This window comes from Nyctereutes procyonoides, unplaced genomic scaffold (genome assembly GCF_905146905.1).
Source record: "Nyctereutes procyonoides isolate TBG_1078 unplaced genomic scaffold, NYPRO_anot_genome, whole genome shotgun sequence".
NCBI classification, from domain to species: Eukaryota; Metazoa; Chordata; class Mammalia; order Carnivora; family Canidae; genus Nyctereutes; species Nyctereutes procyonoides.
In genome coordinates, this window is record NW_026575132.1 from 31,793,925 (window position 1) to 31,809,520 (window position 15,596).

A 15,596-nucleotide genomic window follows, 5' to 3' on the forward strand; every position below is an offset into this window, starting at 1 on the left:
TCATTAGACTAAAAGTGAGTCCTCGAACCATGGGAATGCATCAGCCTGCTCAACAAAGAATTCAGCAACAGGTTTTATGGCCCAGGAAACATTTCCAGCAGCAGCTAAAACCACTAAGATGCAAAAACCTGGAATCTTCTATTAGTGCAACCATAGGGTCTGTCTTCTGAAGAAATCATCAGAAGCAGGCACTGGCAAAAGGAGTTAGGACAAGGGCACACTTCCAGGTTCTGCTCTAAAGCTCCTTTCTTTGCCAAGTCCTCCTGTCCAGCCTTGTATGCGTACTTTGCCTCTATCGAATTTTCCCCATCTCTATGCTCTTATGTACTCTGCTGGCCCTCCCGCTAGTGAGAAGGGGATAGGGGAAGTGATAGCGGTTGGAGAGAGAATAAGAATATGGGCCGAGAGTCATCCTCGTCATGTGTGATGTGCTCTGGGCAGCATCAAGGGTAGCTGGACGTCCTTCCTCGCGACAATTACATCTTCTAGACAGATGGCAGGCTGTCTGTCAGGTGGGTGTTTACTGCCTGGGCACTTCTGTCACTGTAAACAGTGAGCAGGGCACATTTTTCCAGGAACCAGATATTGAGACTTAGTCCATTACATGTAGTTCATGCAATTAAGTGGAAATGTATGGGCTATTTTGCCAGCAGGCATGCAGGTTTGAGATCATACTGTATAAGCTAAATGAATCCAATTTAACCAACAGTTTCCTTGAGATTAGGAACCTGTGCAACAGGGCTGCCACTGGGCTTTGTGGGGGGGGGGGAGGAATTATGGGAAGGAATCCTGTTCCAAGAGGACTTGGGAGTGTTAGCCAGGCCCAAAGAGGCCAAAACAGGGGCCCTGGGCCTGATGCTGGCATCTATTGGGAGACAGTGGCTCCTTTTAGAGATCCAATGGCTCCCTGGCATGAATGCCCTGGTTTAGTTAGGACGGGGCTCCAGGCTCCTCCCATGCCCAGGCTGATGACTGGGGATGTGGATGCCACCATTTTGTTAGCTGTTTCCACCAGAAGCCACTGAAGTCTGGAAAAGATGGAGGTGAGGAAAAGGAGTGTCTGGTTTAGGAAATCCAGGAGACAGAGCTTCCTCATGGAGCTGCAGCTGATGGACAAGGGCCACCTCAGCCTCACCTTGAGGAACATGTGGGGAAGCCTGTGGCAGGGGTCCACACATGGCCTGGGCCACCTCAGTGTGTCCCTTCTGTCCACTGGGCTTGCCCAGCACTAACACAGTTCTCTCAGGAGATGGTGTCACGGGCTAGGCCGGGAGGGGATGGCAGTAGGGGCCACAAACAGGGCCCCAAAAGGGTGGGGACCCTGGCAACTTTCCCAGTCATCAGAGTGACACTAACAGGTCAGTCAGGAAAGTTAAGACATTGTTTAAAGGCCAAGGCTTGTCTTCAACACCAGAAGTAAAGGCCAGAAGGAAAATGGTGGTGGGCAGGCCGGAAGTGTGGTACATAATCTGGGGAGTGGGAGCGGCAGCAGGGCTGGGGAAGTGGGAGGAAGGCAAAGGCAGGGCTGAGGAAGCTGGAGGGTACCCACCCATTGCTAGGATCTGCAATCAGATATGTATATGTGCTACAATCTGATCCTTAGCACATTTCTGTGATGTAGGGAATGATGTCTCCATTTAGCAGTGAGAAAACCAAAGGGAAAAGAAAGTAAGTGACCTGTCCCAAGTCATAAAGCTAGAGTGCTAGGCCTAATTCAAATCAATTTCACATCTGCCTGACTCCAAAGTTTCTATTTGTTCCACTCGACCTTCCTGGGAGTCATTTTCCTTCCTTATGAAAGCAGGGAGGCTGGACAAGATCAGGGTTTCCTAAGCTTTAGTTCAGCTCCACCTTCATGATGTGTGTCCTACCCACCTCTCCTCTGTGCTAGAATTTATGGAAAAGTTTTCCTTAAACAGTCCCACACTTCTATTTATTTATTTTTTATTGTGGTAAAATATATATAACTTACTGTTTTAACCATTTTAAATGTATAGTTAAGGGGCGCTAAGTACCTTCGCATTGCTGTGCAATGCTTTTTGATTTTTTTAAAGATTTATTTATGAGAGAGAGAGAGAGAGAGAGAGAGAGAGAGAGAGAGAGAAGAGCAAGCATGGGGAGGGGCAGAAGGAGTGAGAGAATCCTGACACAGTCTACTCGCTGAGCATGGATCCTGACATAAGGCTGGATCTCTTGACCCTGAGACCATGACCTGAGTTGAAATCAAGAGCCAGACGCTTAATCAACTGAGCTACCTAGGCACCCCAATGCTTTTTTATTTTAACTTAGATATATTAAAAGGGAAAAGGTGATATCACTGTTCAATGGAGACTTTTCACAAACAGAAGTTAACCATTAGAATAATACACGGAAGACAGAACATTACGCCGCTACGCCACTATTGTCACTGGAAGCTCTGACCTGAGGCCTGCTCCTTTCCACCCCCATCTCCATTTTTTAAGGGAAGATCCCAAATGCTGGAGATGGCTAAACATATGCTAGCACACAACTGATGCTTCCCCTTGATATACTCAGAAAAACTGAAAGCGGGGTGGGGAGGTCATCTATCTTCCTACTGTGATGTCCATATGATCCTGTGCTATGCCCAGGTCCTTCCTCCAACTTGTCCATCACTGAGCACCCTTTCTGCCCTCAGGCCCCAGCTCCACGCAGTGGGACCCCAGACCGGGTGGATCTTCTAGGACTGGTAGAAAACAGAGGTAGCCACTGAAAGGCAGAAGCATTGGACACAGGGGCTCCACAGTGAGCCATGTTTCAGTTTGAGGTGAGATTTGTCTTTGGTATCCATGTCCTTGGACATTGGAAGTAACTGGAATGTTTCCAAGAGGCTGGAAAGAACACAGGGAAGATTCATTTTCTTAAGCTGTGCAGAGATGCTCCCTATCAACTTTCTATGGAGACATTTTCATTACTGAAGTTGTGGACGTGCTTCTGTAAAACAAATTGTGATACCAGGGACATGAGGGCTGAGAACAAAAACCACTTCAGAAATCCTGGTGAAGTGCCACTGTGATTGAAGTCAGTGGCTCAGGGGCTTGAGGACAGGAGGCTATCTCTGCCTTCGGCCCTCTCCTGGGCATAGTTTGCCCTCCCTTCAACCCTGTCATGATGCCCCAGGATGCAAGGCGTGTGCTTCTCACCTGGGGCTTGGTCTCATCTTTGTCCTTGTAGTAGAAAAGTTGATCCCCACGCAGCACGAACCAGCGCTGCTGCCAGTTCTTCATGATGCTTCTCTGCTTCTTCAGCCAGCCCTCCTTCAGCACAGGGCCCAGCCTGTGGGGGCAGGGCAGCCGCCCAGGGCTTCGGCTCTGCTCTCCCATCACCAGGCTTTTGGAGCGGGCTGGAAGCCAAAGACACACACAATGAGTGTAAAGGATGCATGCCCATTGTCAGTCCTTGCCCCATTCTGGCATCCTGGCTGCCCTGTGACCGGGGCCTGGGAGCCTAAACCAGCAGGACATGACTGTGCTTGGCATACTCCCCGCTCAGTTAAACAGGGCATGGGCTGGAACACCTCAGCAGCAGCAGCCCAGGGTTATCCGCTCGGGATAGGCGCACAGCCTGCAGGCCTAGTTAGTCTCTGCCCTGTCTATGTATGCATCTATCCACAAATCCATCTATCCATCCACCCACCCACCCACCCCAATCAGCATTATTCTAGGTACTAGAGATAAAGCAATGAAATAAATAAGGAACAGATAAAAATCTGGGTCCTCCTGGAGCTCACATTCCTCCAGAGTTTCTGTCACTTTAGGCCCTGAGGGAGCTGGCCCCTTCAGACCCCCTCCCTGGTTTCTGCATGGCACCCTTCTCTGGAGGCATTAGACTTGAATACCATTGCCCAGAACCTCCAAAGCTACCCTTTGCTCTGCTGGGATCATCTTGGTACACTGTGTCTAGACAGTGGGGCCTCTGATTCAGCTGTTTGCTGTAACTTGTTAGTGGCTCCCTTGTGGGCAAAGGGGCCATCTCTCCTACCTCAGAGTTTCAGAGTGCCCACAAGCCCTTTTGCCCCACAGGCTTCCTCTGCTCCCCACTTGACACACAGTGTGGGGCCCAATGTGGGGCTTGAACTCACAGCCCTGAGATCAAGACCTGAGCTGAGATCAAGAGTTGAACGCTTAACAAACTGAGCCACCCAGGTGTCCTGCTCACATTTTAGTTAAAGGAGTACGGCATGCATCTGACTGGCCCTCTGCCATTGCTGGTACTGCCCTTCACAGTGATGACTTGTCCCTTATGGGACCTTTATCCCATCACGTCCCCCTCTCTCCTCTGTTTCCCTCTCTGGTCAGTATCAAGCGTATTGCAGTGGTCACCAGGAGTGGTCATCCTGGACTTATGAAGAACAGTTCTTCTAAATGTCATCACACTTATAATTCTTAGACCACGGATCCTAACTTCTGATTGGAAAGCATGTTCGTACCTGTGATTCTATGTGTGTGTGTGTGTGTGTGTGTGTGTGTGTGTGTGCATGTGTGTAGGCTCCTCCCACTATACTGTTGACCACAGTTTCCTAAGCCTGGCCTATCCTCTGCCCATGCTGTCCCACTAGCCTGGACCTTTCTTCAATCCCTTTCACACTCATCCTGGCTTTGGATTCTTGGTGAGCTCCCATGTATCCTTTGAGATACAACTCAGATACTTCTTCTACAGAACCTTCCTTCTGAATCTCCTCCAGAGAGTCATTCCCTCCCCTATCAGGACACATGGCCCATAGACGGCAAATTATCTGTGTGGCTGCCTTTCTGCCCCACCAGACTGAGGCGCATGGAGGGGAGGACATGGTGCCTTACCCAGGTCTACATGTGTGGCCCTCACCATGTGCTGCTCAGGGAATGGATGTAAGTCATGGTTGTCCAACATTACAGGCTACTTAGGCTCACCCTAATGAGTAGATGTGTCTGTGTCTTATCATGGTATTAAATGTGCCATGACACTCAGCTGCTCTCTGAGGAGACTGTATAGTTTGGTGGCCCCTGCTTTGCCTCGAGTGACATATGGCCTGGGATACGATCCTCAATCGACCACTTTTACATGAGCCAAAAATTACGAGGCCATCCCTTGAGCCCTGTTCTAGAAGGATCAGCTCAATGACAGCAGGGAGAGTAAGGAGAGACATCATCCTGTTACCCCGCACAGCTGTGGTAGCTCAGACTGTGTCTGTCCCCACCGTCTCCACCTTGATGCCCCGTTGCCATCTCTTGGCTGTGGTGAGGTCCTTGCGGAATGTTCTAGCCTTGTCTTGGCTGTGCTATTGCCCAGAGAGCAAGCAGGCTGTTTCTAGGCTCACCCCCAATGCACAGAAGGGGGACTGTTGATCCCTGAGGACAGACAGTCCTTCTCAGAGACTAAAGGGAAGGCAAACCAGAGGAGTCAAAAGGCATGGCTTGGCTCCCCCTTCCAGGAAAGCAGCCCATGTCTTAAACCCTGCATGCACCAAGGGTTGAGCTTCACTTGCTCTTAGACTTACTGGCTGCCCTCTCCCTTTGTTCCCTACCTCCTGTGGGTCCTGGTCCCCATACTTACCGATGTGTCCTAGATTAAAGTCTGCTTCCCTCCCTATTTCTGTGGCTGTTTACTATCCCTATGAGTTACCTAAAGATTCCCTTGTTGCTGGGTATTTGGAATTCTTCCAATGTTAGTTATTTAATTAAAGAGACAGTGGGGTTCAGTTGAAGAAATACAGGATTGTGGCCAGCTCTGTGAAGCAGTCTGTGCCTCAGTCTGCTGATGAACAAGCTGGGTGCATGTGGGATGATGATACCTGACCCTGCAGAGCGAGCTGGAGGAGGAGACATGGCCACATCTGGCAGAGTGTTTGGCATGGACGTGGTGTCCAGGAACTGGTTACCGTGGCAGTGAGGATCCTACTAATGGAAATGGTGCAGTGGTTGTCTCCATGTGGAACTGTTCTCTGGAGATGGGTTCCCAGAGCAGACTCACAGGGCAGAAGGCATGGACTTTTCTAAGGCATTTAGCTGGTTAGGTGCCATTATACCCTTCCCTTCCTTCTAAAAATGGTATGTGGATATATTACAACACAAAATTATACTGATGTACCAGTTCCTTCATAGTCATCCATATGGAATATCATAATTGGAATATTCCTACTCCATAATTTAGTAGGTATAAAATGACACTTAGTTACTGTTATAGCTCACCCTGTTGTTGGGTTACTTACCAAGGGGATGTTTTTGCATAGGCTCCCACTCCCTGTGTAATGTTTCTGCCCTCTCCCTTTGCCCACTAAACTGATTGCCCCTGGTGGGAACTGCTGACTGGGAGTGGTGGGGGGGGCAGCTAGGGGCCTTATAGGTCTTCTGGTCATTTGGACCCCTTTCTCCTCTTGAATGAGTCTTACAAATTCTCTAGAAGTTTCTGCAATGCTAGAAAATCTGCCTTTCTGTTTCCAGGTGCCCATGGCACCACATCTGGGGTGAGCCCTGCTCTCCACCTCAGCTGTTCTGTAGGAAGAAGCGCTTGGGTGGAGCTGCTGGCAGGTAGGCGGGGGTTGTGTCCAACAGAACCCGACAGCATCGGGAAGGATCCCTCTGCTCCTAGGGCTGTACCTGCCCCTCCATCACTCCTTCCATATCAGGCTATGCAGGGGCTGGAGCAGGGCTGGATTCAGCAGACACTTACTGATTTCATTTCAGGGCCCAGAGCTGTCTGTGGCACTAGGGGCTCGGGCACTAGGGTTCCACAACCTGAGGATTCCTGTGGAGTCTGACAGAGGACTGAGGTGAGGGAGAGTACAGGTGTGACCCGTAGTTATTGAGTTCTCTTCTCTAGGTCTCAATTTCTTCATCTCTAAAATTCCTTTAATGGGTTGAGAGTCAATGGTAAAATGAAGTCAGCAGTGCCTAGGCTTTTGCTTTTTAACTGAGATTTCTAACATGAGCCTGGACAGAAGCAGGGCCCCTGTGGGTGAAGAATCTCTGGAAGAGGTGGGTTGTTTCAGGTCTCCTCTGTCTATTTGTATATTCTCCTCTTCCTCTTCTTGGGGAATCTGCAAGGGCTGTGTAGAATATTCCACCTTTCTAAAGACTCTCTGGGGCCTTTAGTGAGGAATCTGGCTTTACAGAATGTTCTAATGCTACATCTTTGGTTCTGTTTGTTGTCTTCTATTACAACAAGACCTGAAATGGTCTCATTTGACAGGATCATAGCATTGGTAGGACCCAGAATATACCTGCCCTTCCTTCCACACCCCCTATAGCATCTGGACAGGGCCAGCACATGCAGGAGCTCAAAAAAAAAATACAGTGACTCATCAGTGCACCCCAACACTGAGGAATACTGGAGAGTCCTCAGCTGAGCACTGGGCCATGTCTGCAGAGGCATGTCTACCCAGGGAGGCTGAGCTCTTGGAGGGTAGTATGCTGGATACTGAGCCTGGTGGACAGGAGGTGCCCAGCAAGAAAGAAATGACTGCAGTGTGAGTGATCTGCTGTTCCCTCAATGTGGCCAGACAGTGTAGCAATGTTTACTGCCCTGATCCCCAGGCCCTGGGAACTACCCTCCTGAAGGCTGCAGGTGTGGAGGAGGCAGGCAATGGGGTGGGGGTTGCGGTTGTTTCCTGGGGCAATGGGGCCGGGTCTGGCCTGAGGCAGGAGGCTGCACCGGTTTCTGTTTGAGCAGATGCTGGCATCCCTGCCTGCCCTGCCCCAGGCTCCCTCAGAGGAGAGGAAGAACCAGCTCCCAGCTGCCTCAGTTCAGCAGGGAGGCACTGCTGGCAGATGGTACTTAGGCTCCCAAACCAGCCCAGGCTTTTCCCCAGTTGATCAATCACAGGGATACAACTTCTTATAAGGCCGATTGAGTGTCTTGAAAGGAAAATAATCATTGTTATGATTTATTAATAACCACTGTTCCTGTCCTCTGTTTACTTGAGTCAACTTATTCAGTTCTTTAGATGCTTAGACAAAGCTTTCAAGTCAAACAGCTCGGACATTCTGAGGCTCTAGGACTAATTCGAGTTTCCCAAGGGGGCCCAGGAGCAGGTGCAGGGCAAGCTCCTGACCAGCGGGAGGAGGAGGGGGCCCTCCACCCTCTCCCAGTCAGGGCTCTTCTGCTCATATCACAACCATTCACTCATTCATTCATGCTTTCCAAATCTACAGAACTCCTTCAAGAATAGCACAGAACCCTGAGTTTTTGGTGTTTCCTGGGAGTGCCTATACATGCTTGCAAACACACTCATGCATGCACACACTCACATACAGTCTCATACACTCATGCATGTACCCACTCTTACACATACACACACACTGGCAAACAGACACACATTCATGCTCACAGAGCTCCCCAGGAGGGAGCAAGGTCCTCTACATCTTCATAGTCCTTATTCCCCAGGAGACATCAGAACTCTTGGTGGAGGAAATGGAATTCAAGTGCCCCAAGGTTCATTCATTACTAGAGATGGGCAAAGTGGGAGCAGCATCAAGGTGTTGCTAGGGCAACATGAGATGGGAGACCAGCTGACCATTCCCTGATTCCTGCCCTTACTTACCAAGGAAGTGGGGAGCTTTCATTTCTCAGAGCTGAAGAAATGAAAGACATGAACAGGTAAAGTTACAGAAGAGGAAATATGAATGGCCAATCGAGATGTGCAGAGATGCTGGATTTCAGTAGTAATCAATGAAGTGCAAATTAAAGCCATAAGATGATATAGCACCGTGCACCCCTTAGGCAGGTAAATTTTTAAAGTCTGGTAATGTCATGTGTTGGATGGGTTGTGAGTAATCAGTCGTAAGCCACTACACAGAGGGCAGTTGGGCTGTCTTTGTTAAAGTTAAAAACATGCACAGTCCACAAGCCAACAATTCTGCCTTTCGCCTGTGTACTCCAAGAAAGAATTACAAGGGCACAGAAGTCACACACAGGGATGCCATTGGAGCTCTCTGTGTGATCCCTAAAGATGGGGAAAACCCAATTGGCCAACAGTGGAAAATGGCCAAACAGATCATGCTGTATTCACGTTGTAAGATGCTTTGCAGAAGTTGAACGAATTAGGTGAATGTATGTGAGCTAACATGTTTAGCTCTCCCTTTTTATCAAGCACCTCAGAAGAGATGTCTTCAGTCCTTTTCTTTTTAGTAAAACTAGCCATTTTTAAGCATACAGTTCAAGGGCATTCATTCTATTCACATCACCACCATCGAGCTCCAGAACTTCTTCATCACCCCAGCTGCTTCCTGTTCTCTTCGGACCCCACTCAGTCAGGTTTCCCTTACCTCTGTCCCACCCAAATTGCTCTTATCAAGGCTGTGGTGACTCTCACAAGGCTTAGTCTAAGGGTTAAGTCAGCCCCCCCATTCCTTGACCCCTGATGGTACTGAATCCAGTTGGTAACTTCCTTCCTCCAGGGTCAGAGATGCCCTGGGGCTCCAAGACCACCCTCTCTGCCCCTCTGCTCCTTCACTGGCTGCCACACTATCTCATTATCCTGCTTCTTGGTCCAGAGCCCAGGGTTCATCCTTGGACCCCATTTCTATCCACACTCACTGTCTCAGGGATCTGCTCCTGCCTCATGGACTTAAACACCATCAGTGAGTGCATTAGGGGCCTGTGCAGAGACCCACTCATCCATCACACTGACTATATGACACCTCCAATGTCACATGCCCGAAGCTGAACTCCCCAGCTTTCCGGACCCTGACCCTACTCTTCCCATAGTCTCTGCCGTCAGTCAGTGGAAACACCATCCTCAGCCTGCCATCATTTCTCACTCAAATTCCTGCTGGAACCTTCTGTGGGCTCTCGTCCTGCCACCCCCTCTGTAGCCTCTAACAGGCAGCCAGCGAGAGTTTTTAAAGATGGGGCTCCCTATGGAAGCCCTGCAGGACTCCCCATCTTGCTCAGAGTAAACGTCAGAGCCATTAGTACAGCCTTCAGGGGTCCTCTGGCCCTGGCCATGCGATCTCTCAGGCTTTCCTACACTTTCCCAGTCCCGGCAGCACTGGTCTCTGCTGTCAGACTGGCTGGCCAGCTGGCTAATGGAGCTGATTTTGCCCAGGCAGTAGGAGAACTGGAAGAGCCTGGGAATTTATGCCCCCAGCCACCAGCCCTTGGCCCAAGACTCCCGGTGTCCTGAGACACCAGGGCCTGAGAACTCCTGGTTTCTAGTTGGAAACCACTCGGAGGGATAAGGAGATGTAAGTCATACTTCAAAGTTCCAGGAGGCTCAGGCTGACACCTCCCTGGATTGGGCTTCATACCAAGCCTGGCTCTCTCCTGTCCTGCTCCCTCAGCCCCTTACTGGTGTCTCCTGGGGCTCTTTGATAACTGATTTCATGATAATCCCATCTCAGGGTCTACTTAGGAGAACCCCATCTAACATATCCAATTGCTTTCCAGGTCTTCTGAATAGGCTTATGGCAGCATCACATCGACCTTGGGTGGCTGCTGGAGCATCTGGCCCTAGTGGTGTTGCTCAGTGGTGTTGGGCACCTCGCAGCCAGCCAGGGGATGTTTTTCCATCTGCAGCTCTGTAAGTGCAACCCTGGGAGCATGGAGGAGTGGCCGCCCAGGAACTAAAACATAATTGATTTATACAAGTCAATGGGATTTTAAAGCCAGACTGGAGAACTAGCAAGATGGCTCTCAGAGTGGAATTGATTTAAAGGTTAAGTATTGAGGCTGAAAGATTGATTGAGCAGAGAGGTGAGGTAATGCAAGGGGCAATCTGGAAAGCCAGAAAAGACGGGTCATCACATTAATGCAATCTGCATCCGAGGGCAAGGGGCCTCATCAGGTGCCCATACTGTCCTGGGAATACGGCTCAAGCCTCCTGTGATTTATTATACCAGGGTTCCTGAGCATCCCCTACTTTTTTTTTTTCAACTTGTTACCTAGCATTCTTTCTGGATTCCATTTGGTTATCTGTTCTCTGCTAGGTCCGCCCATCAGGGGGGCCTACAAAAGAGCCAGGCTCTCCTAACAGGTCACACTTCAGGGCCTGGAGGATGAAAGACAATAAGGGGCAGTGCAGTACGTATTCCCCCTCATCCCCAAGTGAAAAGTACTACTTATTTTTTTTTTAAGATTTTATTTATTTATTTGAGAGAGAGCGAGAGAGCACAAGCAGGGGAAGTGGCAGAGGCAGAGGGAGAAGCAGGCTGCTCATTGAGCAGGAAGCCCAATGTGGGGTTCGGTCCCAGAACCCTGAGATCATGACCCAAGCCCAAGGCAGATGCTTAACTGACTAAGCTACCCAGGTGCCCCAAGAAGTGCTACTTCTAAGATAGTGCTGAGGTTGTCTAGAAAGTTGGGATTTTTTTTTTCATAATGATTTCTTTAATGATTTTTAAAAATCAATATAAAAGATAACATTCTTTAAAGTCATTTTTGTTGGCTCTTCCTGGGTCTGCCTCTTGGCTCAGCTGGTGCTGCTCTTTGGCAAGAGGGGGCTGAAGGCAGAGAGACACCCAAACAACTTGATCTGCACTTTCAGCACACCTCCTCAGATTCAGCTGGATCTGGCATTCATTCATCCATTCAAGCAGGCTTCCTGGGTATGCACCCTGGACTAGCCACTAGGTAATGGAGATGGAAGGCATGTGCCTACCCTAGAAGAAGTAAAGGGGTAGCAAATACACCCAAAGGCAAGGCCTCATGGTCATCATGGCACACATAAGGGGAAATGGGAGCATGAAGGCAGCAGGTGGAGGTCAGGCTGGGAGGTTGGGAGGCCAGTGGAGAAGGTGGAGCTGGATGAAAGAATAGAGTGACACTGGAGGGGATCAGGTTGTGTCCCCTGAAATATGCCACTTGCTGATGGCAATATGGCAACATGGCAATATGGTGCATTGATTATTTTGAGTTGTAGGCAATTGAGAAATAGCAAATATTGAAGGAGCTTTCTTTCTTCCCTCTCTCTGCCTAAAAGTAAGGTATGGGGTGCCTGGGTGGGTGACTCATTTGGTTAAGCGTCTGCTTTTGGCTTAGGTCATGATCCCAGGGTCTTGGGATTGAGCCCCATGTTCGGGCTCCCAGCTCAGTGGGGAGCCTGCTTCTCCCTCTCACCATTGTTTGTTCTGGTGCACTCTCTATGCTGTCTCTCTCAAATAAATAAATAAATAAAATCTTAAAAAAAGAAGGCTATGAATTTCCCTTGTAGATGTCTTCCCTGGTCCTGCACAAGGAAGAGGAGAGCGAGACTCTGTAGTCTGAATAACAAACCTTACTAAATAACCTTATCTACCATACATTTCCCAATCACCATCCCACAAGGATGCCGCCGGCTTTAGCTGCCTTTCCTTCTGTTATTCTGTCTTCTATCAGTTTAATTAGCAGGTCCCAGAATCAGAACTTAAAAGAGGGTAGAGGGGGGATCCCTGGGTGGCGCAGCGGTTTAGCGCCTGCCTTTGGCCCAGGGTGCGATTCTGGAGACCCCGGATCGAATCCCACATCGGGCTCCCGATGCATGGAGCCTGCTTCTCCCTCTGCCTGTGTCTCTGCCTCTCTCTCTCTCTCTCTCTCTGTGACTATCATAAATAAAAAAAAATTAAAAAAAAAAAAAGAAGGTAGAGGAAAAGTTTTTCATCCCCCAATGCTACAGAAGGCCAGGGGAAGAAGGGATGTGGCCAGCAGGGGGCACAGGAGGCCATGCAGAATGAGAGAGCATGGGGTCTAGCCTGAGAATTCTGTCTCCCAGACTAACACTGACTCTCACAGGACTCATATCACTGCCCTGGAACAGACTATACCCTAACCCTTCTTGCTCAAGGCTAATGAAAAGACTCTTCCTCTGAGAAAGACAAGCCTGATGGACCTCCATCAATTTCAATCTACAAGCTGGACCTTCAACCACCATGGCACAGTGATGTCTCTCTTGCTGGGGGTCTCCTTTGAAGAGCTGTTCCTTAGCCATCACTAACATGGGTATGAAGTTGAGATGGGGAGAAGGCATCTGTGGGCCAGGGCTCCACCATATCTCTACCATATCTCCAGATCTCCACTCATCCATATAGCTCATTTTTTTCCAAGCCAATGACTGGTCCCCATATGGGCCATTTTAGGTCCCATCTCTGCATTTCTGTGCTTGCTGGACTGATGAGTCCTGACTCACTCTTGAGGCATCAGTGTAGCTGTTTCCTACCACATGAAGACTCCTCTAATAGCCTCTCAAAGCAGAGGGTTCAGTGTCTATCCATGATGTTGCCACCATGACTGGCACACACCTCTGACCAGACATCTCTTTACCGTATTGATTCGTGAGCTTCTTATGGCCAGGGAAGGTGCCCTCCCCCTGCCTAGAGCCCTACACTGCAGCACAGAGCCTCTCAATAAATGTTTGCTGAGTGAATGAATGAACATGAGACAGGAATCCTCAAGGTCAAAGAAGATGGGAAAGATAAAATCCAAGAGACCTTGTGCCTCTGCAAATGATTTTCTTGGTTTGGATGAAATCTGCCAATAGATTTCTCCTACCCAAGGCCTGTTCTTATACACTTAACAAGTTAAAGGGCACGAGATCATCGATTCCATTCCCATAAGCAGAGAAGTGGCAAGCCAGGAGACAAAGCTCAGGGCTTAACTATCATTTTCCTACTTTTCCTAGTTCGGTGGCTTGTACGAAGACGCTGTGTGAGGTCACAGAATTTGGAGGCCTGAGGCCTGCTGGTTTTGAATTCCCAGATTTCCATATAAAATGGGAGCAAAATACAAATTCCATCCACCTCTTAGATTTTGGTGAGGATGAAATGAAGGGTATTTTGAAAGTGCTTTAGAAAGGGAGAGGCACTGGGTGATTGCTGGTTAGTACTGCTTTTTATTAGCGCTGGCTGAGCCCCTTGGAAGCCTCTCTCCTCTCTCTGCACTTTGTCCTAGAGCAGCTGGCCCCAGCCTGGCTACCTCCAATTCTGTTAAGATCAGCAGAGGCCATTCACCAGGAGCCGGGGATTGGTGGAGTCAATGTAATTCAGTATCGATTATAAATTTCATTTTCGTCTGTCTACAAGCCATTAGCTTAGATCAATATATTCTCTACCCTTGGTTAAGCAATCATTGAGGCTGTTGATGATTTCAGCAGAGTCAGAGCATGTTCCTGGCTGTCTTGGTCGGGGAGCCTGAGGCAGTCTTCTGCTCTAGGCCTACCTAACCCAGTTCAGGCCTGACTTGCAAATATATTATTTATTCCCACCTTCAAATAGTAAGGGCATGCATGGCCAGCTCTCTTTTTCTCTGGGGCCAGAAGTCCAGCCTGGAGCTCCTCTGGCCCAGCATCTGGTGGTGTCCTGTGTTCTAAGAGTGCTGGTTTTATGAACTTTGGGCATCTTCTATGGGTGACAGAAGTTTTCACATGAGCTGGGATCTGGGAAGAGAGGCAGGAGGAGAAAGGAGGCTTGGATTCACAGTACATCTCTCCAAGGACACAAACTTCACTTCATCTCCTGGCACATGGACTTTGGGCAGCAAAGGCTAGACTGTCATTCTGGGGCCTGGAACAGTGTCCAGAAGCAGGGGAACCTAGCTGGTAGCAGCTGAGTGCTTTGAGTAGATGTGCTCTGCACAAAAGCCTTATTGTCCCTTCACACCCTCTGCAACGGGCAGATGGGAAACGCCATTGCTCCCAGAGCATTTACTGAATATTGGCTCTCTCTCTCTGCTCTTAGTCACTCCCTGCAGACACACTGCTGCAAGCATCAGCATCTAATGCCCCATCCAACCATGCCACTCCCTTGTTTAAAGCCCTTTCTGAATGTGGATGGGTCTATCCCCCAGGCCGCACCACCATTTCCCCCCTGCCTTTCTGCACTGCATCAGACCCAAGGGCTCACAGCTTGCCTAACATGTGCACCTCTGGTTCTGACACAGGAGGCTTTCTCTGCCTGGGAAAGCTGTCCATTCCTGCTACCCCAATAGAACCCTACTGCATAAATAGGGATGTGCTCAATGGCATCCAAGAGCCTTTGGGTTTTATTTTTTTAAAATTTTTTTTATTTATGATAGTCACACACACACAGAGAGAGAGGCAGAGACATAGGCAGACTCCATGCACCGGGAGCCCGACGTGGGATTCGATCCCTCGTCTCCAGGATCGCGCCCCGGGCCAAAGGCAGGCGCGAAACCGCTGCGCCACCCAGGGATCCCAGCCTTTGGGTTTTAAATCCCAATATTGCTGCTCCTGGCTGGTATTCTCCCTGGCTTCTATTTCTTTTTTCTTGGGGACTCAGTTTTCTCATCTGAAAAATGGGGCAATGGTGGTCTCTCACTAGGGGTCTTTTGAAGATGGAAGGGGATTCCACACATGGTAGTTGTAGGAGGACATTAAAATGGAAGCTCCAACAGGGCACGGAGATTCAGAAGATGTGACATTCTAAATGAGGGCCAGACCAAGAAGCATACTTACAAAGAGGTGGGAGAAAATAAGTTCTGCAGCCCTGGGATGGACTTGGAAATATTGAAGTGGTCTTGGATCCTGCAAATGAAAGTGACTCTAGGGAAAGTCATTAACCAAGAGTGGCTACAGTTGTCGGGGGCCCGACCCAGGCAGGGATAGGGGCAGGCCTGGCGCCCCTGTACCATGGCGGGCACAAAGAAAGTTGTTTCATGAGTTGTGCCTGTTA

General features: G+C 49.3%; 1 protein-coding gene across 1 annotated transcript in view; it reads right to left on the bottom strand.

The window, feature by feature from the left end:
- Positions 1-15,596, bottom strand: part of ARHGAP22 (Rho GTPase activating protein 22) — a 143,390-nt gene that overhangs the window by 109,811 nt on the left and 17,983 nt on the right. The window contains exon 2 of the mRNA XM_055345011.1: positions 3,162-3,361. Within this exon, the coding sequence (XP_055200986.1) occupies positions 3,162-3,361 (200 nt within the window). The remainder of the gene's footprint in view (positions 1-3,161; positions 3,362-15,596) is intronic.